Source organism: Cibotium barometz, chromosome 13 (genome assembly GCF_041138505.1).
Source record: "Cibotium barometz isolate CiBa-2024 chromosome 13, ASM4113850v1, whole genome shotgun sequence".
Lineage (NCBI taxonomy): Eukaryota > Viridiplantae > Streptophyta > Polypodiopsida > Cyatheales > Cibotiaceae > Cibotium > Cibotium barometz.
The window spans coordinates 15,018,532-15,044,584 of NC_141058.1; the positions used below are offsets into that span (position 1 = coordinate 15,018,532).

Genomic DNA, 26,053 nt, shown 5'->3' on the forward strand with positions numbered 1-26,053 from the left:
AAAATCTATCAATAAAGGTCTTTAATTAAAGAAAAACCATCGTTGTGGAGGTACTTAGCGATTCTTAAATACTCTTGTATGAGGTCTTTGGACCATTTTTTGGGTCTCTACAGGGTGGTGTCTACTTTTCTATTTTTAGAATCAAAACAAAACCTTATAATAATCACTTAGCAGTTTCACTTATGAGGCTAGATAATAGTTAGAGATGGTTTCACCAGGTCATAACCCGAGGTATGCTTTTTGCTCCATCTTAGTTTCGAACGAATTTAGACCAACCTTAATATTACCCTTATCTTAACTAGAAAAGTTGACCAGTTGTAAATATATTTCCTCATTGCTTGATTGGTGTATACATTATGCTTAAATGCATCTTACTCGTGGTATCATGTTGCCTTGCAGACCTTTTAGGACCTTTGGCATTTCATACATCCATCAACAACCTCAACCAATCTTCATCGACATATTTTGAGGACGGAATTTGCATCAGGAAGAGGGGCATGTTAACACTCATTGGAAACCTCTCTGGTGTCATTGTATATTTTACATGTGTGATTGTCGCTTATCTATGAAAGGCGTGCCACATGATTAATTATGGAGAATGTATTCTTAGATTTAGTGTTTGTACAAGCCTAGGTGGCCGTGGATAGCCATGGACCTCTCTTTTAAGTATGGTCGCCCAAGGTGTGAAGGTTGGGGGCCAAGATAAGGGTCATTTTGTAGTCTCACTACTTATTCTCTTATGCTAATTCAATAGAGTGCTCTTCTTCTCTACTCTCCTATGCTATTACTTTCTTGCTTGCCTCTTGCTTGTTTGATCTCTTGTGTGCTTACTTGCATGTATGTGAGAGAGTGAGTGTGTGTGATTAAGTGAGAGGAGGGTCGAGCTTCCATCATTGGACTGCAGCGACAGCGTTGGAGTGGAGCTTGGAGTGTGGTTGTGTGGAAACATCTTCTCCTACGAGAATCTGAGCACAGACATTCATGAGGTGAGTGGCACATCTTGCTTATACAATTGTGGGCTAGGTTATGGTAGATTGACTTCTTGGTTTGAGCTGTTTTATGCTCCCAAGTGTAGTTAGGCAAAGCCCCATGACATTGGCTAGTTCCTGCACTCTTTCTATGGTGCAAGGGCTTCCCAATGCCATTAGGATTTGAAGTTACCACACCTTGTTTTTTCAGAGACCCCACCATTTCCTCAAACAGCTTCCCAAAATATAGTCTCTTAAGATCGATGAGGTCCTCTTGAAATGTATCTGGAAAAATTTTGTACTTATCTATTATTTCTACAAGGACAACCACACCTTGTGCTCCAATCTCGTGCCATATGACCTCTTCTTAGCCAATCCCTGAATAAACTTGCATTACAATGGTTTGTATATATTAAGAAAATAGAAAAAGTAATTATTACTTATTTTTAGGGATTTGTAAGTCCTTAAGTCTCTGCGAATCTCCATCAATCAAAATATCTAAAATCATTGCTTTTTGGTCATTTGGCAACAATGAGCTAGATGCTAAGCTGTAGAGCCTATCCTTCGTCAAACAATCTGGTTTCTCATCCCAATTTACTTACACTAGTCGTCTGTAACACAACTACAACATCAAAACCATAATATGTTGTTGTAGTCATCTAATAGCATGCCTCCACTTTCTCTCATCTTTATAAAATGCAATTCTCTCATTTGTAGGCAAGCTATCTACTAGGGGGTCAATCTCGAGTGGCTGTGAGCTACTCATCCTATTATTCACAGGTTACTACATTAGTTTGACAATATATAAATTTTAATCATATATTCCAAGTGTTAGAAGATAGAAGATTGTACCTGGAATACTATTTGGGATAGTTCTGAAAGCTCGCAGAGTTGTACCAGGATGGATGACCCTTTTTTTTCTACATCGAGGCATGTTCTCCATCCGTGCCTTATTCATTACTCTTATGTGCTTCATAATTATTTCTTTATTTGCTAATCCAAGTGCCCTAACGAGGCACACTTTGTACACAAGAGACGATGAAACATAATCCACTTCATTCATCCTATGGTAAAAAAAATTATGAGTTATGATGAAAGATAAAACATACTGCACTTGGACCTTCCTAAGTCAAAGAGATTTAAGACATATATTCACGTAATGTATACGTCCCCTTACCTGTTTAAGCGCGCTATGACTGTGGGGACCTCCCCCTCGCTATCCTCATTGAATTCAATAAGGATAGTGTCAACACATGGATGTCTTGATATAACATTCTTGAATGCTACAATTAGTGCAAATCTAATTAGTCCCAAAACTATTTTAAAAGACTTAACACCACATTCAAAAAGTTAGAAATTTTTGATGACTCACATTTACTAAATCTCCTCCATCCATGCCACAACGCGATGATTGCCATCACACACATAAAACATCTAGTTGGTCATAAATGCCCACCTTCGTGTTGCATGTTTTGTATCGTTGAATGTTTAGAACACCCATGTCCCTTTTTCAAGTTGGGGAGGTGCAATGTAGAAAAGTGGACAAACAAGAGGAGAGATAAAAGTAAGAGATTACTAAATAAGATTGGAAGGAAGGAGATTGGAAGAGGAAAGAAAGAGAACAAGCAAACAAAGTGAACAACAACAAAGAGATCAAAAAAGGAAAGAGAAGACAAACAAAAAGAAAAAAGAAAGAGATATAAATAAAGAAACAAAACAAACTTTTAGGGTAAAAAGAGATAAAAATAGAAATAAAATTTTAGGGTTTTGGATAGAAATAGAGAAAAAGAGACAAGAAATAGAAAAGAGCTGAGAAGAAATAGAAAAGAGCTGAGAAGAAAAAAAACAAGGAAAAACTAAGAGAGAGAGGGGAGGCATAAAGAGAGAGAGAGAGAGAGAGAGAGAGAGAGAGAGAGAGAGAGAGAGAGAAGAGGCATTAGAGAGGGGGGGAAAGAAAGAGAGAGAGAGAGAGATAGAGGGGGAGGGGGGGAGTGTTTGAGAGAGAGAGAGGCAAAAGAGAGAAGGAGGGGGGAAGAGGGGAGGCAAAAGAGAGAGAGAGAGAGGCGGTCGCCCTTAGTGAGAAGGGTGACGAGAAGGGCGGCTGATCGCTCTTCTCACTAAGTGCGCCGCCTCTCTCTCTCTCTCTCTCTCTCTCTCTCTCTCTCTCTCTCAAAATTGACCACCTAGTCTCTTGCGTTGATGACATGGTGCCTCTTTACCGCCAACTTCCTAAGTGTGCTTGGCTCGTCGACCTTGTTGAAAAAGTAGAATTAGTGTTTAAAATTCGAATTCATTTTCATTAGTTTGTTGTGCATTCATGAATTGTTTTTGTGAGATATAGTACTTGGCCGCGAATAGAGATCACTTTCTCTCCTATCTTCTTTTAGCGTGTTTTTTTCTTTATTGACATGGAGAACACAACTTTTCATATTTTTGTAGGAGGTTTGGAGAGTGATCCTATTGTTAGAACTGTGCAGGGACATTTTTATATCACTAGATCTGATGATTTTGTTGGAATGTTATGTCCTCATTCTAGATTGAAGTTTTTGCAATCAAACCACAAGATGATGGTGTAGAACATCTTATATCTATCTAGTCAGCTAGACCCACTGGGGGGAGGAGCCATGCTATATCTTTCGTAAAGACATAACAACGGAAGGTCTTGTTGTTTCAATAATAGGAGAGTCAAGCAACATTACAACAAGCACACCAAAGCAAGCCATTATTGATCTTACAATAGAAGATTCTCCCATAGGTACGCCCCTTCAGAAGAGTGTGGTCAAATACTTATTTTCTGAGGAATCTCATGCATGTGTTCTTCGTAGAATGTTATTAGCAAGCATGCATATTGAGAAGGTGGAAGAGATTCCTCAAATTTATAATGGCAATGTGGCTTTTGAGTTACCAAATGTATGTGATTCTTCAGCCTCTCTAATGCAAGAAATGGAGCAAGCACATGATGGCCATTCTTGGGTGAAACCTACGTAGAGTCACGCAAAGTTTCCCTGAGTACTATGAAAGAGTTCTTGTGGAGGCTCATTTGAGTGCACTTATGCCTTGTGTGGAAAACTATGAACAACACACCGAATACAACATCATGGATTGGTAAGCTTATTATCTTAGCTCAATTTCAATAAACCTTGATTTATAAGAGAATTTATTAGAAATTTATAATTTTTAAAATAATAGGCAAGCTCACACAAAAGCTTCCCTCGCAGCACTGAGCTTAATAACAAATGGATATGGTTCTTTAGCTTGTTTCTACTGCAAGAATAAACTTGTATATGTAGAAGCATGTGTGGTGCTACGGTGTACTATTGTATGCCTGCCTGCTGCTGCTGACCCACATATGACCACATTGATGATACATCAAGGGGAACATTTGCATGAGGTGCAAAGAGGCGCATCAAGGCAAGCATTGCAAAAGATAATAGAACTTATGCAAGAGACAGTTTCAAAGGTGGCTACAAGTGGTCCAAGGAACATACAAATGGATATCACTAAACAACTTGTATTGGATGCAGTTGTTAGGAAGCATATGAAGGATGGATCAAATATTAGCAACATGGATTTGTCACTATTATTAGAACACATGTATCCCCTAATTCAATGTCAAAGGTAATGTTAATTCCATATTGATTTTAAGTTTTTGATTATTCTTTTCAACTAAGTTCACATTGTTTGTTAAGTTGTCCAATTCTCTTGTAGATTCAGGAGGATGGTACGTGCTTCTAGGATCAACGGTTCAATGCAAGGTGCAGAGTCCAATATCCTAGAATTGAAGAGACAATGCACCTTCGAGTTCTTCCTAGGTAGTCGTTTTCTTGGGCAAGCTTAGAGTCAGAGCGGTGTTACATGTTTAAAATGTTAACCCACAGAGCCCATATAATCAGGTTTAGACCTAGTGAACCATATGTGCCAAATAGGAGACGGTGATTTGAGAAGGGCTTGGGTTTGTTTTTGATCACGTCAAGCGTGTGCAAGGATGGACAACAATGGCTGCACATGTATATGATCTAAGGTACAATTAGGTCTTTGTAAAATTCTTTAAAGTTTTAAAGAATTTTCAGCTATTTTCGAACTGTTGTATGATGGCATGTAGTTTTAAAGTTTTAAACTTGTTTTCAGCTATTTTCGAACTGTTGTATGATGGCATGTAGTTTGCAAGAGCTCATGACAATTGCGTCTTGCAAAATGAAAGAGGAAGACATAATGGCACATGTTCTATTATGGGAAACGATTAACAATGTTGTGCAAAAAGGTTTTTCCAAACCAGATTTTTTTGGCTTCACATGATTGATGAGGATGGAGACAATTGAAGGGTGGCTAGGACATTCTATAATAATGGACTAGAGAATATATTGGAAGGTTGTGAGTGTTCATGTCTTTTTCATTGGGAACAAAGCTTTAACACCCATACAGTACAATATGTACTTAGGAATTTTGAAGAAGAGACACTTTTGAAATACAGACACATTGGATCGTGGTGGACGAATGGTAAAGTCACTTATGAGAACTTACCAGCCATGGATTTTTTACTTAGTTGGTGGTATACTAGATATTCCCATTGGAGGAAGCACCTTGTAGGGGTAAGTATTACTTTCTTGGTTTTGAAAACAAATAGCTTACATTTGGAATCTGAATTGTTAAGTTAATCTTTTGTTATAGAATGTGGTTGGAGCTTACAACTTTGATTCTTATTAGTAAACTTAATCTCCTGTATAGGATGTGGACAACGCCACTTTGCCACACATGTCGACCACCAATCTAGCAGAAATGAAACATGTAAGTTGGTTTATTAGTAGGAGAGGGTTTCAAGGGAACCATCTCTTTATATGATGCTGTTATTTTAGATCTCGCTAATGCCCTCTTGTAATCCATAAAGAAGCATGCATTCATGCAAGGTAAATATCACGGAGTAGGCCCTATCATAACAAAGTTGATGGTGGAGAAAGCAAGAACATCAAAAGCTCCAAGTCCGTCAATCACCAATAGATTGGCTAGTGAGTGTGGAACACCAATGCATGTGCAACCAAACTATGTTGGTGATAATATTACAGTTAGCCGGCATCAAAAACCAATAGTTATAAATCTTAAGGAAAACTCATCACATAGTCCAGAGTATGTCACAGAAAACCAACCACGCAAGAAACAAGGAAGGAGATTAATTTTTCCATCCACTATTCCATCAGGTACTAGAGAAGGTGATCAACACAATGCAAAGGGATTAGAAATTGAAGCAGAGGTGCAAGAAATTGTGGAGAATGACATACACGACTCAATGTGGGCTTAACATCGAATACCTCTACATAGTATGGTCACTTGCCGCCCAAGGATGGTTAGGTTGCCAAGACGGCAAGTGTAAGAAGAGCATGAAGAACTATTGGTGGTAAGGTGTTCTAGCTCCTTCTTTCTATGGTATGAGAGGTGGTTAGGGAGGCAGAGGTGTTAGTTCATATGGTTTTGTAACAACAGCGTGGATCATACTTGGAGAGTATGTAATACCATCTGTCAATCACCTGCTAGACTCCCAGTTGTATGGCCACTTGGACGAGGTAAAAACCTTACTGTGGATGAGATCCGAGCATTGGAGGCTGGTGGATTTGTGTTGTAAAAGGGACTATGCCAAGAAGCAAATGATGTAGCCCATTTGCTAACAAAGTACAGAAGTGGCATATTGGATATGGTAGCCAAGAGAATAGATTCAGCAATTTCAAACACAACTACGGTCTTTGAGAATTTGGTCAATTAAGATCGGACATATGGAAGTGTTTATAATTGAGACCAAGGAATCACTACTATGCAATGAAAAATACCAAGTGACTATGGAAAAGAATCACATGTCCCAATTTTCAAATCGTGGTAGAGACTGGTAGACCATATTGTGCATGCAAGTACCTTTATTTTGTGTACTTGCATATTTTTAGGTTGGATGCAAACCATAATATGTTTATACATCCACCCACTCTAAAAAAGGAGGACCTAATGAGAATGTTCAGTAGAAGGAGAACAATCTAAAAAGGACCTTGTACTGTTGTTAAAAATGTTCTTCATTTTGCGATTTGTCCTTTATATCATGGTTCTATCAACCCTATGTGTGAAGGTCTATTTACTTTTCATTTTTTAAATGTCTTAGAAAGACAATCAATATGATTGTATGTCGATGGTTGAAATATCTTCATTTATTATTTTAAAGGTCTTCTCAATGTTGATATCTACATCGATTTTCTTGAATATAATTCTTATTCATGCAATTACTTTTCTTACACAAAGCACTTATCCATGCATTTACTTTTCTAAATTTAGAAAATATCCATGCAAAATTCCTTTTTGCTTTGAGCATGATGTATCTATAAGTATGACCCCTAGCTCTTACTCTAATCTTCACTTCCAAATCTCATTGCCTTCCTCTCCCTCTTATTGTATTTCTCTCCCTTTATATTTATCCTTCTTCACTTCACTCTCCTCACCATCATTCTCTACCTTAACAACCCTCACCATCATCCACCCACTAATCTTTGTCGATCTCATTATGTCTTCTTTTGATGGGCCCAACTATACTCTCAAGGATACTCTTGATAGAGTTTGCAAAGATTTGTGCACGAAGTTAGATAGAGATGTGAAAGAACATCTGACAATCACGATAGAGGTCCAGAGTCTTTGGAGTAAGATGCTAGCGGATGAGCCTATCAATTTCAAAGATCTATGTCTAGAATATGAAGATTGGAAGACTATCGGCACTTGGTAGAGTTACGGGTACATTGTTGAAGAGAAGGAGGAGTCCCTTCAAGAGGAGTTGAAGAATAGAGTAGCTCATAAAAGCACATAGGTGTAGGAACCCTTATGTAGTTATGGTATGTTGTCTTTTGTAAACAATATTTAAGGTTGCAGCCCTTACAAGTACGTAGTTGTCTGTAGTCTTCGCCTACAAGAATGACGTAACAACCTTTATGGAATAAAGTCTTATTTTAACTATAATTTGGCTTGTCATTTTTATTAATCGCCTTGTCAAATTTTAGATTGTTTGTTGTTTTGAGGAAACACTATGCGATCCCGATATAATTTCTTTTGGAGAGTAAAATTATCTTGTCCACAATTGGTAGCTACTTTATTCTATTCAATTGTGTATCATTCATTGTTTTTCATGACATGAAGTCACATTCAAAGGCATCCAATGACATGCGCATGTACATTGATACGTGCAATTCTCTTGAAGTGCATGCAATGGTTTTTGCGTTATGAGCACCTATGTATATGAAGAACATGAATCCTTATCTGAAATGGGATGTACAAAAAAATACAATACATATTTGCTCTTCTCCAAAAAAGCAAGAAAAGATGCCTTCATTATTGGGGTGTAGAATTTTGAGGAAATATGTCTTTATTATTGACATTGAAAGGTGATTTATTTATTTTTTGGTGCAAAAGTAGAGTACATCTCTCCCACTACTATAAATATAGAGATAACCTCCATACAACTTTATTAACCACCATTTAGCTTAGTCTTCTTAGTAGAGCACACCGCCCACAACCCTCCTTTGTATTGGTTGTGATGGCTTCATCAAATATTAGCATTGAAGTTGTTGATGCATGTATAACCTCCATACAACTTTATTAACCACCATTTAGCTTAGTCTTCTTAGTAGAGCACACCGCCCACAACCCTCCTTCGTATTGGTTGTGATGGCTTCATCAAATATTAGCATTGAAGTTGTTGATGCATGTATTACCGATGCGCAGGTCAAGTAAAAGACCGTAGATAGTGCACAAGCATGGAAAGCTCTCACATCGTTACTACTTCCTAGTAGTGATGATAATATTTCTCAAGTGAAGACCAAAGTGATGGGATTAATTGCCATATAGCAAGCCCATGGTTTTATTGATGATGCGTCTGAGTATCTCTTGCTTGAGGAAGTGAGAAAGGGAACGAACGACGTTCGCTTACTTTGTGTCTTCACCTCGAAGGATAAGCGATGTCCATAGAAGTAAAAATGATGATAAATAACAGTTATGATAGAAGAGTTGTATTTGGAAGTTATATGTGAATGAACTTAGTTTTATTTCCAATTGGAAAAAATAACCTCAATCTTGAGGATGTAATGGTGTCATGTTGTTCTCTCTCTCACCCTCTCTTGCTCTATCTCGCCCTCTCCCTCTCAAATAATTATGTCATGACTCTCTTTCTCTCTCTCTCCCACTCTCTTTGCTCCTCTCTTGATGAACGAAAGAGGTAATCTCTTTATTTCAAAAAATCATGTGGAAGAGAGGGAGAGAGAGGAAAGAGGGAGAGGGAAGGAGAGAGAAAGAGAGGGTGGGAAAGGGAGAAATAGTGGGAGAGAGGAGGGATGATGCACATGAAAGATGAGGGAGAGGGAAGTAGAGATTATGCATAGGAAGAGTGAGGGAGAGAAAGAAAGGAGAGAGGGTGGGAGAAGGGAAGAGAGAGAAAGAAAGGACGAGGTTAAAAGAAGGAGAGAGAGAAGATGGTGGGAGAGAGAGAAGTAGAGTGAGAGGGAGAGAGAAAGGGAGGAGATTGGGAGAGAGAGATAGAGAAAAGGAGAAAGATTGAGAGGGAGGGAAGGAGAGAGATAGAGGGAGAAAGAGTGACAGAGGGGGAAGATGGTGGGGGAGAGAGAGAGAGAGAGAGAGAGAGAGAGAGAGAGAGGAGAGGAGAGATTACGCATAGGGAGAGAGGGAGAGAGAGAGAGAGAGAGAGAGAGAGAGATTATGCATAGGGAGAGGGAGAGACGAAGGAAAGAGGAGAGGAGAGGAGAGATTATGCATAGAGAGAGAGAGAGAGAGAGAGAGAGAGAGAGAGAGAGAGAGAGAGAGAGAGAGAGAGAATATGCATAGGGAGAGGGAGAGACAGGGAAGAGAAGATGAGAGATTATGCATAGGGAGGGAGAGGGAGAGAGGGATAGGACCCACACTTACACCACTAGCATGGTTGGTAAGATCATGGGTGATATGCGGCCAGTGGAATGACAGGCCATGTGACAGTCATTCTAGAGACTGGCATAGTTATAGTGCTAGCTCATTTAGTTGGGTTCACACTATAGAGAACCCTAGTATGTATTTGGTTGAGTACCTTTTCATATTATGTGTACTCTTATCTTTGTATATGGTGTGTTGAGTGTTGTGTGAAGAAGAAGAAGATTTTCAGCGCCTCACCTTGTGTGTTCTCTTTTAAGGTTTTGTGAGTGTGTGTGTGCTTGCAAGAGCTCAAGCTCTCTTCTCCCCTACATCTTTGCATGGTATCAGAGCCTGGTTCATGCTAAGGGCTGAGCTGCAAGCAAGGAAGCACAGAAAGCGGTACGAGGATAAGAGCTTCATCTACTCTTCCCTATTTGTGTTGGTGATTACACCCCTGTCGAGAACTCTACGGGAGGCACCAGCAAACGATCTCTGATTGAGGAGCTTTCTTCACGGGAGTAAAGCTATAGGGCAACTATAACGTCTTATCGGACAAAATTTTTCAGGCCGAAAATACGTTTCGGGCGCGTTAGGACCTTCGTTTTTCGAAAAGCAGGCGATTTCGAGCACTACGGGTAAGTCATTGATTCTATGCAGAACTCTGTTTTAAGAACTGCAGGAAGACAGATTGGTTGTGCAGACATTGTGTGTCTGCAAGGAGGTCAAATAGTTGCCATTGGGTGTATGTATGCACATTGAGGTCATTGGTTGTGACATTTGAGTGTAGTATAGTACCGGTCCATTGTGTGTCTGGCAAGCTGTCAAATGATGGCATAAACCAGATTGTTGTTGAGAAGCTTGACAAGAACAACTTCCATGCTTGGAGATTCAGGTTGACAAATTTCCTGATGGGAAAGGGTTATTGGGACTACATAGAAGGTGAGCATGAAGAGGCACTGGAGATACCGGAGATCAATCCGACTACTGCAGATGTGAAAGAGTTCAAGGATTGGAACCAAGGAGCCAGAAAAGTTATGTATTGGCTCTCTATCAGTATACATAACACCATGATTGGGCACATACAAGATGCCAAGTCCCCCAAGGAGGCGTGGGACACCTTGGTAAAACTCTATGAAATGAATACCAAGGCACGAAAGATACAGTTGAAGAATGAACTTCATACTGTGGAGAAAAAGAGTATGTCTGTGAATGACTATGCATTGAAGATCAAGGGTATTGTGGAATCCCTTGTATCTATTGGTGTTTCAGTAGATGATGATGATAAGGTGGAAGTCTGTCTACGTAATCTCGGGCCACAATACAAGACGTTTAAGACGTCTATTCAAACTCGGAAAAACATTCAAAAATTTCACAGATTTGGTGTCTATGTTGATTATAGAAGAGAAGAGCTCGGGTGAAGACCAACAATCTTCACAAAATAAAAATAGTTCAGAGTAACAGGCCTTCTACACAAGTTCAGGATGAGGACGAGGTAGAGGAGGCCGTGGACGCGGCCCAAGGAGGTGGCCGAATAGGTAATCAGAATTATGGCCACAACAGCAACAACAACAACAGTCCCAGAATTCACAACAACACGCAGGTGGAAGAGGCCAATTCAGAGGCAGGGGGAGTCAAAGAGGTTGTGAAAATTGGCAAAGGAAGTATAATGATACACATGGATGCTTTTATTGTGGTAAGCCTGGACATGTGCAGGAAGATTGTTATAAGAAGCAGGCTGACATGCAAAATTAAAAATTGCAGCAAAACAACTATGCATCCTCGAGCAGAAACAATGAGGATAATGAAAGGTTGTTTGTTATGCAGCATGTCGTTAATCCCATGTCTGAAAATGTTGAAGCAGCACATAAAGATGATGTATGGTACGTTGATTCCAGGTGCTTCAAACCACATGACAAGTCATGGGGAGTGGTTCAAAGAGATGAAAAACCTTGAAACACCAGGTTTTGTGAAAACAAGAGATGACACTGCTCATCCAATTGCCCATGTTGGAGATGTACCATTGTCTATGCAGGATGGTAAAGTGAAGTACCTTACAGATGTACTTCATGTTCCGAACAGAACAAAGAATTTGGTTTCAGTTGGCCAGATGATTGAGCAGGATTTGCAGATTCGGTTTAACTTTGATGGTTGTTATGTTGAAGACTTTAAAGACAAGTGCAGGTTGATTGCAAAGGCAACAGAATGGGCAGAATGTTTACATTGAATGTAAACATGCCTGAAGTGAGTACTGCGATGTTTGCAAATGGTTCAGGAATTGTTGCAGACACAGACATTTGGCATAAAAGAATTGGACATGTGAATGTGTAGAGAATGAAGTCTATGCAGACTAAAGGAATTGTGACAGGGCTGCCAAAGTTTAAAGTTGAAGGTATGCAGAAAATATGTGAAGCATGCCAATTTGGAAAGCAAACAAAGCATGTATTTCCACGTGACAAAAATGTGAGCAGAAATGCACTAGATGTTGTGCATTTAGATGTATGGGGTCCTACGAAGATGTCTATGGGAGGTTGCAGGTATTATGTGACATTTATTGATGATCACACAAGGAAAGTGCGGGTATACTTCATGAAGGAGACGAGTGAGGTGTTCACTCATTTTCAGAATTTCAAAGTTATGGTTGAAAAGCAAACAGGGAAACATGTAAAGTGCCTAAGGTCAGATGGAGGGGGAGAGTACTTCTCCAATGAGTTCTCTGAATTTTTGCAGAAGAATGGTATTCAAAGACACTTTACATGCAGATACACTCCGCAACAAAATGAAGTATCTCAGATAGAAGATCTACTAGTGGCTTCATGTTTTCTTTGGGGAGTGCTGCTGTGACTTGGAGCAGTAAGAAGCAGCCTACGGTTGCTCTATCCAGTACTATAGAGGCCGAGTACAGAGGTGCTGCTATGGCAGCATGTGAGGTAGCTTGGTTGAGAAAGCTACTTACAGATTTGAGTCTATTAGTGGATAGACAAGTTGTCATTTTTTGTGACCACATTAGCAGTATACAGTTGGCCAGGAGCCTAGTTTTTCATGCTTGCACGAAGCATATAGAGGTCCACTACCATTTTGTTAGAGAGAAAATTTTGGCAGGAGACGTTGACCTTGTTTATGTCAACACACAAGATCAGGTCGCTGACATCTTCACCAAAGCATTGGATACAGAGAAACTCTGTAGATTCAAGGCTTCGCTTGGTGTACATGAGATGGAGTTGAGCTCGAGGAGGAGTGTTGAGATATCGAGCTCATCTAGTGAGGCGGTGAATACTGATGACCCACCTGGGAGATAGGCCCCACTTACACCACTGACATGATTGGTGAGATCATGGGTGATATGCGACCAATGGGATGACAGACTGTGTCACAGCCATTCTAAAGACTGGCATAGTTATAGCGCCAGCTCATTTACTTGACATCACACTATAGAGAACTCTAGTATGTATTTGGTTGAGTACCTTTTTATATTGTGTGTACTCTTCTTATCTTTGTATATGGTGTGTTGAGTGTTGTGTGAAAAAGAAGATTTTTAGCCTCACCTTGTGTGTTCTCTTTTAGGGTTTTGTGAGTGTGTGCATGCTTGCAAGAGCTCAAGCTCTCTTCTCCCCTGCATCTTTTCAATACTGTATTCATATGCATTGGTATGGAAATCTAGTCAAAAATGCCCATGACACTATGTACTTGATTCTCCCAAGATCAATTTACTTTATTTGAGGGAGGAGTCGATCGTTCCGGCTCATTGTGTGTCTCTTGTCAATTCAACAATTTACTTCTTGTATTTGAGCAACTATTCATAAAATCTTAGTGTATTTAAGTGTATTGATTAGCATTGTGTTCAACCAAGTTACAGATAGTATGCAATTGGATTGCTCTATCTAGGGAGGTGGGGTGGCACAGGTGGTACACGGGCTGTTAGTGTGTACTAACTGCCTAGTCCATCGAGTAGGCGCGTTCGAGCTAGTGCTCTCTCGTGGTCTTTGGAGGGGGACCCATCCTCAGTCGGGTGAGAAATTTGTGATGGGGGGCTATGAGAGGTATCTAGGTATTCCATGTGTGGCATAACTGATCTCTGTGGTGGCAAAGCTCTGTCAGGTGAAGCCCTAGGGATCGATGGTTTGAGAAGTCAATGATGCAAGGTAATATGCCAAATCCCTCCTCGAAGAGAGAGTGAAATCTCCCTCACATCTCATAGTACATTGAGCATCTGAAAGATAGTGCTCCTCCGTCTTGACCTCTAGTGTGAATAGATCAATAGATCTAGTAATGCACTTTGTTCGCCTAGTCTCCACCCTCTCAGGCAGCGATTTGATGAGACTCTAAACTGGAAGGCCACAATCATCAAGGCATGTGACATGTGTCTATGAAGATAGCCAGGCTTCTAAATGAAGCCATCATCTACCTTATAAAGTGGTAAAGATGAAACTATAGCTTTATAGGAAGTTGTAGTGGATCCAGCCATATAACATGGGTGTAGTCTAAAGCGGTCGGCTCACATAACGTTTTTGCAGGTGAAAGGTAACAGCAGTGCATCCAGACTGCAGACTAGTGGAAGGGGGGCAGGCAATCCATATGCAGCCCATGTTAGAGAAACCATTGTGTAACCCTGTCATACCAAACCCTAACCTGTCTGATCTTGGCTAGTTGCCTAGACAACCCCATTTCCATCCAAAGGATCCAGTCTCTATACAAGGTGAAGATGCAGTATATGAATGTCCGGGGGCCACTCCAACCTCTGCAAGAATAATGTGAGTGCTTCAAACCAATGATCTGCAATCTTTCTATCATCCTCAAGTCATCTATGGTTTCCAAAAGGAGGCCTCGTACAACACAGCAGATGTCACCAGCATGTCAAAAAGCACCCCTTAGTGTTATGCTTTTGAAAGTGGGCCTCAAAGCATTGTTTCTCCAACCAAGCCAAAGCAACATTTCCCCTTGACAATTGAGCCTGGGCTGCAGGGAACATAATGAAGTAGGGTCTAGAAAAAGTGACTCCCAAGTATATACATAAGACGAGACAATATCTACATGATCCCTTGCCTATGTGAAGCCTAGTTTGGACACCACCGAGTGTGAGGTTTAGAAAATCATAACCATTGATCTACCCTGCTTGCGGTTCTCTGATCCTAGAGAGCGGCTGCATTTGCCTCATCCTCGTCGAGCTCATCGCATAGTCCAAGGTTTGGATAATCTCTCCATTGATCTTCACATTTACTTCACCTACCTCACATACTTCTACTTCGAGCTAGCCGTGCTACCTGCAGCCAGAGGGGTCACACTCGACAGGCCGAGAACATGATTCAGGGTCTGTTGGGCTCGTAAAGAGTTCTGCTGTGCCACCTGGTCATGTAACTCAAGCACCTCCTCTGTGGTGCTGTAGAAAGATGATGTATAAAGGTGGGTGAGCTCTGACTCTGCTTTGTAAAGGTGCTACTCAACAGTGGAGACTTGAGTCTGGTCTTCTTCAAAAGGGATCTGGCACACTAGGACCAAAGGTAACCAGTCTCAAAATTATGACTACGCATTTTTTTACTAGAGATGCTACAGCACGAGATAGGTGTTAAGAGAGGCTATATTGAGACTTCTTACATCCATTGCTATGATGAACATTTTGAGAAGATGATGCATGCAACAAAATAAGACAGCAGCGTGGTGCTTGCTTATTGTGTTAAGCAGCCACCAACTTACAGTGGACAACAACTAGTGCAGAAGCTCATAATTGTATGTATATGTGCAATGACGTGTGAATTAAATTTAACAAAACTAAGGTTAATACAAAAACCAATTATCACCTGACTGTAGGTACTACTGCTATTATGTTTTAACCAATGTTCACTATTTCAATGAAGTCATTGGTTACTTTACATAGCCAAGTAGCTAGTCGAGAGGCACATTTTGAACAGGTGTTTCATAGACAAAGTAGCTATAACTAGTCAAGAGTGAGAGAGACATAACTAGTCAAGAGTGAGAGAGACATAACCCAAGTAGCTACTCAAGAGTGAGAGACATAATCCAAGTAGGTAGCTATAACTAGTCAAGAGTGAGAGAGACATAACCCAAGTAGGTAGTCCAGAGTGAGACAGATATATAATATGTAACATAGCCAGAACAAGCACTAAAGACTTGAGCAGACCTCTCATAACTGAAGTGGCAAGTCAAGAGTGAGTGAGACATAACCCAAGAAGTCAGGAGTGTGACATTGAGATCTAAAGTAATCCTCAAGTTGAATGGGAGCATCAGCACATATAGTAGCTATCACACATCCTGTCAGGCACAGTGTTCATGTCATGACTGACAAATACAGATCTTTACAAGCTCATTACTTGACAAATTTTGGCAAGTCATGAAAAGGAAACTCTCCTCACTAATACCCTACTGTAAGTGTTGTAAATCAGTCCTTTTCTGCAGCCTCGTTGTAAAAGAGTGTTGCATAGCGAAATGAGTCCTCATCTTCACTCTTTTTATTTTTGTAGGTGCCAAGCACTTTTACTCGATGTCTTTCTTTCATCCACCTAAGCATAATTTTCATGTGTCTCTTGCTCTTAAGACCTGCAGCCTGTCATGGAAAAGATCAAGAAACTCAATCATTTAAATTTCATCAAGGAAGCTGTCTATTCACACATTTGTGCCACACGAACCAAAAAAGATTCTTCGATTTCGTGAAAGACAATTGGGGCATACGCTACTCACGGAATACAAGATCAAGTGCAAGGATCGTGTGGAGGAGGACGCTAAATGGGAGACGTTGACTACCCTTCAGAGGGATTACCTTGGGTTTTTACCGAGCTCAAGAGTGAGCTCTTAGAGGAAGGGGAGTATGTCATGTGCACAGAGTGTATCTACCGTGTGCAGCACGCACACAAGACTAGCTTCGAGGCTTGGGATAGCTTGGAGCTAGGCAGGCTGGTTGGCAAGCTGGGCTAGGGATGGATTGACGGGGGGGTGCCCAAGTGTGGACGCTCGGTGACTGGCCAAGAGCCTATAAAAGGGTGGCCAAGGTCACTCAGTTAGACAGAGTCTTGCGAGTCTTTACGAGAGCTTTTTTGTCAGGAGCTTGGATCTAGTGCAAACATGCACCTGAGGCTGACAGCAATCTCGAGGCCCGCGAGGGTAGCTCCGTGCCGGTATGGGACGTCATGGAGTAGAGATTGGTTGGTGCGTCTTGCTAGTTAGCTCAGCTCGTGGCTCGGTGGGGACAGCTAGGTCTTGTGGGTTTTGCCCACAGTTGTCATGGTTGGGTGGTGAGTCAAGCCTGCACCCCCTTCACGTTTTATGGCTTTGTTTTGCAGGTTTCGGGTCATGTTTCAGGATTGCTCTATGAGGAGACCCTTGGGGATTTGACAAAAAGTGGCTCCTCATTACATGCGGTAGCAACAAGAGCTGTGTCAACAAAATGAGATGCATGTCGAGAGGCAATGCGTGAACGACCTAGCAGAAGTGTAGGTAGCTTTGTGTCATGCAAGGTGTCAATAAGCCAGCACTCTCTATTAGTCACGAATGGCTGCATTCTCTTCAACCAATGCATCACCCATGGCATCCTGAACAAAGTGTGGCAGATCTGGAGCGATAGGGAGAATGTTCGGCTGCTGATTTTGCTGATTTTCAGCAGCAACAAGGGTTTGGAGACAAATTAGGCTCAACAGGTTCAGCACATGTACCAAATAATGGCAACAATGTAACATGTGGAAGCTTCGTGGTCAAAATCAGTAACTTCAATGCTCAGAATTCAGCAATCTTTCACGATGAATATAACACACAAAACTGAAGTAGATGTGCAAAAAATAGAGAGAGAAAGAAAGAAAGAAAGATTTTATTAACGTCTTCTAAAGGCCAAAAAACGGCCTATGAGACAAAACCTATGTACATCATCATCCTGTCTCAATGGACATCAAATGGATACAAAAGAAAAAAAAGTACAAAGTACTCTATAATGTGGAGATAAATCACACTACTGTGGGGTGGGTGGGAGGGAGGGGGGGTAAATACATCCAATAAAGCATCTAGCTCCAACTGGTGCCAATGACTGGGTGTAGGATGTCATACATCGGGTTAGGGGCAAGATATCTCCCAGTCTGTGCTAGATCAATTTGGGGTCTGACCTCTCTGCTATGTCTTCTCAAGATCTCATCAATCTATGTCTAGTGGAGACATGGGGGGTGAGGGCCAGGTGGGCGGGGGTGTCTCCTGGATCGTAGCTCTCGCTCGAGCTGATGTCACTCCTCTTCTAGTAGATGTAGAGATAGTGCGTCTCCCAGTGACCCGAGTTTGGACCGAAGGAGCTGTGGAGGATGTCCCACCACTGAGTGGCTGGAAGAAGGTAGTGATCCGTGTCTGAGATGTGGTATCCCTCTACTGTGGGAGCTGCTGTAATAGCCGCTCTCTATGACTTCGTAACTCCATCAGAGATCCCCCCAAGCATCTCTAATCATGAAACTACATAACTCTGCTGAGTGGACCAAATCCCTCACTGAAGAGACAATGGTATCGACAGTGGTATCTCCCCCGAATCTCATAGTATACTGGGCAATGGCAAACATAATGCTCTTCTGTCTCCACCTCTATGTGGCACAATCTACAGATACGTGTCTCCCTCGTAGCTCTCCCTGCCTCCATCTCTAGAGTGTGTGAAGATACCCAAAGCTGCCCAATAGTAGTGTGCATGGCATGAGACATATATACATCCATGTACCCTGGTCTCTGCACAAACCCATCCTCTGTGAGCTGTAAGAAATGATCGTGGTAGTGCTGTCTCTTCACATGAAGAGGCTGTGAAGGATCAATCCATGTATGACGTGTGTATAGCTGTATCAAATCCTGACGTATCAATCGGTTCCTCTCCACACGGGAGAGTCTCATGGTCGGGTGGTCCTCATCATACTGAAACCGAGGGAGCCTATCCATACTCATCCCATGTAGTGAAAACCACTGTAAAACCTATCCATACCATGACTGTCGCCCTGATGCTGCTACTCACTCTAATGACTCTAGGGCCTGTCTCGGTAATCTATCTGGGGGCATGTGCCTAACCCGTTGAATAAATGTCACTGTCTGAAAGAGTGCCTCCACTAGCATGGGCGAAGAGGACACATTATTGGGTCCCCCCCACCACAAATGGTGTATTTGCTTTATTAGAATGATGTAAATCAGCAAAATAAAGATTGAAATCTTGACCTTCAATGTTCACCTTGACTGGAGCTTCCCCTTGGCTATACTGGCCCTTGGAAGGCAGCAATCTTTTGTGAAATTATGAGATGCCTTCATCGTTTCTTGGCTGGAGTATTTATACTCCCCTTAGCATCCAGTCAGCCACCTACTAAAGAGCCTCACGACTAGGTCTTGGAAAAAAGTGCAAATAACCACCAAATGGGCTGGCCATCCTGCGCAAGAGCCAAGGACAGTGCCCAAGCTGCTGGGCAGCCCTGCGCATGGGTATTGGGCTGCTGGGCTGGGCTGTCCCACACCTGGCCAACAGCCACTCTAGGGCTTGGCCTTCCAGCCCAAGTCATGGCTGGTGGGCCCTCCTAGCAACTTGGGGGTGGTTCTACACCTCCCCCATGCCCACACTAAAGAGTGCAAATCTTAGCCCTGGGGTAGCCCTATGGGCTGGTCCCATCTCTACATGCAAGCCTCAATGCCTACACAGAAGTCTGGCATCCAATTGCAAACCAGATACACAGAACATCCGACATCATTCCAAAGGGAGACTCACAGCACGAACTAGCACTGCCTCATGTGTAGGACAATGCACACTTGATCTTAGACGCATAGAGTGGAACCCCCTTATCTCCTCATAAGAGGTGGTTTACACGCATACAAACACAATAACACATATAAGGGCTGTATCACATGGATGAAGCTCCGATTATCCCAACGTCTCCTCCTACTAAAGTTGATGACGGGGTGGACACTGTCATCCTTCCTCCCTGGACTACTGACTTTGACCTTCTACTTTAACTTTGATTCTTTTTATTTGAACACCTTCCACTTCCAAGTCTTGCTGAAGAACTAAGCATATGTTTCGCTGCTGTCCCCATGCCTGCTATCAACACAAAGGCAGGTCACTTGTCGTCGGAACTGATCATGCCTGTTGGCAAGCCTTTAGAACTGATATGAGAGCTTAATGATGTATTGGTTTTGCATACATACCCTCAAGGACTGGTTCCTCCAGCTTCGCCTGTTTGCAGACCACTCCATATGCTACCTTGTTGCATTCTTCTATTGGATCGGTACACCTCCTTGCAACTATGCTTAGTGGCTAAGGCTGAATGCTCTACTACCAATGTCGCATGCACGGAAGCCTTGCTATACTGATCCACAACCCAAGCCTAATTAAGAACAAGATGCTAATTTAAACATGATTAAGACAGAGGAGAGAGAAGAAGAGAGATATGATATGTGTCAGGTTTTCTCTTGTATTTCATATGGTACAAAAAGGTGTCTGTATGTATGTACATGGTTGGACCCTTGGTCAACCCCAAAGGATTGACCTCTGGCCCCTTTACATGGAAAACACCTAGTCTATGCCTAGTCTACTGACTCTACTCCCTAAAGGAGTGAGTGCCTAAACAATGAGCTAAGGGTGCCTTATATAGACCTTGGAAGCCCTTATGGACTGGCCGACTTGCTGTCGGCCAGGTCCCTACATAAATAAGCATCCCTTGTTGCAACCGACAGAATCATGCTCCTCTTATGTGCTGGCCAACAGCCACATGGTCCATCCACAAGTCTTCCCTGCCCACACTAGCTGCACAAGCTCCTGAACCTAGTTCTAAAACTTGTTCTTTATCTGTAGCCCTTCAAGGAATAGCCCTGGGAATGAGAATGTACATGTCTTGCACATGACATTCCCCTTTGCTAAACTTGATGACGGGATTCCAACTTCTATTCTTGGATGATTGTCATCATCCCTTTGTCTCTTCATGGATTCCCAAACCTGTCATCCTTCCCTTCCTAGCAACCTTTTCACTGAAAACCCTACCTGATCTGCAAATCTGATGAAGATCTATGCATCTGTTCCACCTTGTCTCCTATCCCTTCTTGTCATGTCTCTAAACACTTTATATTCCTAGGTACTGGGTCTGGCACTCTCACTCCACCCCTTGGAGGATCATCCTCCCTTGGAACCGTTGTCTGAAAGCCTTTCCTGGTCAAGGTTGATGCCGTATGTACGTACGGATCAGTACCGTACGGTACAGCCGTACGGTACGGTACCGTACGATACCGTACTGTACGGATCCGTACGGAAACATTAAAAAAATAAAAAAATTGTGTGGCAAGGCGCGTGTGGCGATCATGCGATTGTAGATAAGTGACCAAAATTTGGGCATTTGTGTGTACTTGCAAAATCGTGTCCCCTGTGTGTACCTGCAAAACTTTGCAGAGCAAACTTCTTCGCTCTTCTTCGCTCTCTCTCCCGCCCAGACTTCATCATGCCGCGCAAGACTAACCCGAACCGGGCAATCCACACCAATGTCTTGAGGGTTGTTAACACCCCTTCTCAGCAAGGGTCAGGTACTCGGCTATGGGCATGCAAGTATTGCGCGGAGCAGTACACTAGCACCATAACTCGCGCCATCAAGCACATGACAGGTATCGGGTGCACCAATCAATGTGGTCCATGTGATAAAATACCACAAGCTGTGAGGGACCAATTGATTGCGGAGAATTGTCCTACAATGGGTTGTGCAAGCAGTGTTAGAGGTGGTGAAAGTACGCAAGATGCTCTCCATGATGCTTTTATTGGAGATGTTACAGGTTCAGGTACAGTAGATGAGGGTGAAAGTCTTTCGGCTTCAGCCCAATCCACCACAGGCAGGAAGAGGACACGTATTGCCGATGATGAGGACCTCCTGCCACAAGATGCGAGAGGTACAAGGGAGGCATCAAAGCAATCCACTCTGCATTCTTGTATCTCATCACAAGAGTTCGATGAAGAGGGCAATGGTATCAATGATGGAGGCATACTCTCTTCAGAAGACTCATCATCTTCATCTGATGATGAGATTTGAGACTCTTGCATCTAGACTCTAGAGTCTAGAGTCTAGACAACTGTAGTGTTTCATTGTTTTGCTTTTTGCACTTGTGGACCAAGACATGTGCTGTAGACATGATATTTGTACTCTCTTTTATCATCTATGACTTTCATGGTTCTTGCTTATATCACTATGACTGTTAACATGAGGTATTGTGTAATGGGCTAATTGATTTAAACTTTACGTAATGAGGTTCAGTCTTTATTTTAAGTATTTTGGTTGGCTATGTCTACAAAATATTCAGGTTTCTAGGACTGTTTACAAATGGTACGTACTGTTTGCGTACCTTAAAATTTGTTCCGTACAGAAGTACGTTCCGTACATACTGATAGCGTGCCGTACACTACGTACCTTTCCACCTTGTTCCTGGTACGCCCCAAGTAGCACTTGACTCACAGGACTGCCATTCCCCTTGGGTCCTGTGGAACATCACCAACCAACCTCCTGGAAACTTCCATATCTTGTGTTACTCTCCATGGATTGTGCACCTTCATCTGGTACTGAATCAGTGTTTAGCCTTGCTCAGCCTGATGCTCTGATACCAATGTCACATGCGGAAGCTCTAGGAGTCTTCTTTCAGCCCTAAACACCATCCTAGGACAACCTGATGCAAAAACGCAAGCAAAAGAGATGGAAAGGAGAGAGAGAGAGCCGAGTTTCAGTATATTCATATAGTACAGAAAGGTGTACATCTTGGCAAGCCTTTGGCTGCCCCTCAAAAGGACCTCGACTGCTGACTCTACTCCCTAAAGGAGTGAATGCCCAAACAATGAGCTAAGTGTGCCTTATATAGGCCTTGGAAGCCCTTATGGACTGGCCGACCTCCTGTCGGCCAAGTCCCTGCATAAATAAACAGCCCTTGCTGCAGCCGACAGAAGCATGCTCCTCTTATGTGCTGGCCATCAGCCACCTGGTCCATCCACAAGTCTTCCCTGCCCACACTAGCTGCACAAGCTCCTGCATCTAGTTCTAAAACTTGTTCCTTATCTGTTTCCCTTCAAGGAATAGCCCTGGGAATGAGCATGCACATGTCTTGCACATTACAGTACCACAGCAACTCTTCACAGCCTTAAACTTAGAAGACATGCTTGCCTTTCAGCCTTATTGCACAAACATCCATGGAGTTACCCATTCTTGTTATAGGTGACTACAGAACCGTGTCTGCTACCAAAAATGCATTTGCCTGCCGTGATCATCAGCAGTACAGACTTGCAAGGCTATTCTGATGCATTACACATGCCGCTATCCCACTTTGACTGCAGCAAAAGCTTTTGCAGCTGCCCGTCTCCTTGCAGTAACCAGTAACCAACTGACTATCACGTTCACATTTGCAGCACCCAGACGTAGGTGATGAAGGTGGCAATGCTAGTTCTTGGCAACTACTGTAAGCTATGTATCTTTTTTTATTTAAATGATGCTCTTCTACTTGGAAAAGGATCCCAATTCTCAATGATAATGATCTTTCTCCTTATCATGTCATGTTCTATGATAATCGTTAAACAAAAAGCTCTCTATCTTCAACCAAGGTGGGCCTCATAGGGTAGAGATGCTAGTATACAGCCACCCATCTTTTCTAACAAAAAATCTCTTGGATATCCATTTTGAGCACAAATCTCACTCCATCTCATAGAGAATGTGACAAATATTTAAAAAGTCCCAAGCATGTGAATAAGCTTTAACCAAGTACACAGCAATAAGGACAAGTGATGAGGGGGACATGACAAGGAAGCAACTAGATTTTGGCTGACCACAATATGCAAGCCCACTCTTATTTGTGGAATACTAGGCTAAAATGTACTAGAACCAGAGTTGTCAAAACTTGGCATTGGCAAGGTTCCAACCTCATTGAGACCAGCTTGACAGCCAACACTTTCCAAAGTCATTGAAAACCACATTGGAATGCATAAGTCCCATATCACAAGGACTAAAATGCCACACCACATTACTGCCAACGTTAAGCGCACAACTCTTCCTGACATTGTAACCCAAGCATTCATCAACTTGTTCTCGATCATGCCTTTGTGCTTGTCGATGGAAGCAACTAACCCTAGGATGTCACGTGGTGACATGGCAATGGGATTTGCTTCTGTTTTCATTTTATGCCCTTTTCATCAAAAACGTTTTAAGAGTTGGCAATTTCATTACACAGGGACGTTTGGACAACCATGCCTACTACTGCTAGCAAATGAAATCTACTCATACAGTTGGCCATATTCGCGGCTTCCTTCGGACACTTAACTCTTTTCCATAAATAAAAGAAATCATGGCAAAAATTTGATGTAGTTTTGAGAATCAAGGAAGACAAATCTAGTTACATTCGAGTTTTTTTACAAGAGCCCTGACAGTAGTTAAGCTTTGCAACATAATGGAAGCCTCGTATATGAAGGAAAACAAGACAATAAGAAAACATAAACCTCGGCGTGAGTCCAGCAAGCAGCCACGGTAAGAGGGCCGTGTGTGTTGAGAATGCTGTGGAGGAGGCCCGCGAGGCGGAAGGCTTCTTGGGGTTCCACCTTGGGGTCGATGGGTTTGCTGCCGCCCAGGCTGCTCCTGCTCTTGGGCACCCTCGATGAGGAGGAGGAGCTGCCCCCACGTCTCCTTGCCACCAGCCTCACGGCAGTCGCGAACATCCTCTCTTCTCGGCCCTCCTCCACCTTTCCTACATTAAAAAACTATTTGAAGAAGTTCATGACGTGGAAGTTCTTTCATGCTCCCAAACACCACTTTAGGGTTCTAATCTCACGTTTTTAGCTCTTTATGTTGTGTAGTTCTTTTGTTTTTCGAGCCGAGTCGGAGACGAGCAAACTCGTTCTAAGACTCGAACAGAGAAACGTTTATGTAGTGTATGGAGGAGTGTATGCATATCAATTAATTAGGATTCACACGTTTTCAGCATATTAATTTGACAGTTGTTGATTCCATCGTTTAATTATTCTACAAAAGGCTCTTCTACACCTAAAAATTCATAGCTCCCAAATGTCTATAGTGATGGGAGATCTGTTTCCACGAAATTTTTTATAAAATATTAACTAAAATTCTATGGATAAAAATTTATGTTTTCAGTGATCCATGTGTGGGACTTGGTGCCTATCAAAATATGAATAAAGCGATACAAATTTTAGATGTTGCTTGCGCAAGAGAGAATTAGTGCCATTCTCATGTACAATTAACGTAAGAGAGACACGAAGAGGGAGTCTCAATGAATGGTTTTGAGAATTAGTGCCATTCTCTTGCTTGCGCAAGAGAGAATTAGTGCCATTCTCATGTACAATTAACGTAAGAGAGACACGAAGAGGGAGTCTCAATGAATGGTTTTGAGAGAGCTAACACGGAGAGGGAGTTTAAATGGATAACTTTGCAAGCGATTGAAAAAGAGATAAAGAGACAGAACGATAAACACGAGAGAGAGAGAGAGAGAGAGAGAGAGATCATAGCCAATCGTTCGCCCTATATTGGTTCCAACCTTAGGAAATAACTCTGTAATACCTTTACTCCAACTAATTATTTGATTTTCTTTTTTTACTCATTGTAGGCCCAAAATGATATGTAAAAGATTAAAATTGCTTGCTTATCATTCTTTATAGAAGAGTTACAATTTATAGCTTTTTACAAGGTTCATTGGTTTTAAATTAGCCCAATAATTCCCTCTAAGTTCTCTTGATTATGATCTTCTATAGTTTCTCCACCTCTCTCAAATTAACTCTATGATTTCTCGATCACACCTACCACTCACACAAGTCATGTTTCACATAATAACATACATCTTCTAATGTCACCTAAGTATATTAACTCTAAAGTTATTTAACCATTATAATTTTACATTAACAAATAGATTAGATTCTAATACACCCCCCTCAATGCCAATTTGGAGCTACCTGAAAAGATGATTGTTGAATTTTGTTTATGAAGCAAGCATGTCTAGAATTACAGCCAACCATTATGCTTGAACTATCCTTTGTAGGTTTTGTGCACTCCTTTCGGTAGTACTTGTAATATGGGACCTACAAGAACAAGAGGGCCAATGGCATGGTAACCCACTCATTGTTGAGGCACAACAATATTGCCACTGCTACTAGCCTTGGGCCAATTCATGAGGGAGCCCATCTCCTTGCTTTCATTTAACTTGCCTTTGGTTGATTC

At 42.0% G+C, this 26,053-nt stretch overlaps 1 protein-coding gene across 1 annotated transcript; it reads right to left on the reverse strand.

Annotated features, from left to right (window-relative positions):
• Positions 1-15,956: 15,956 nt before the first annotated feature.
• On the reverse strand, positions 15,957-24,654 carry LOC147632404 (uncharacterized). The gene is made up of 2 exons (XM_086807210.1): positions 24,328-24,654; positions 15,957-16,437 (listed from the first exon to the last, which is right to left on the reverse strand). The coding sequence occupies exons 1-2, from the start codon at positions 24,541-24,543 to the stop codon at positions 16,273-16,275; spliced, it is 381 nt and encodes a 126-aa protein (XP_086663336.1). The 5' UTR covers positions 24,544-24,654; the 3' UTR covers positions 15,957-16,272.
• Positions 24,655-26,053: the final 1,399 nt, after the last annotated feature.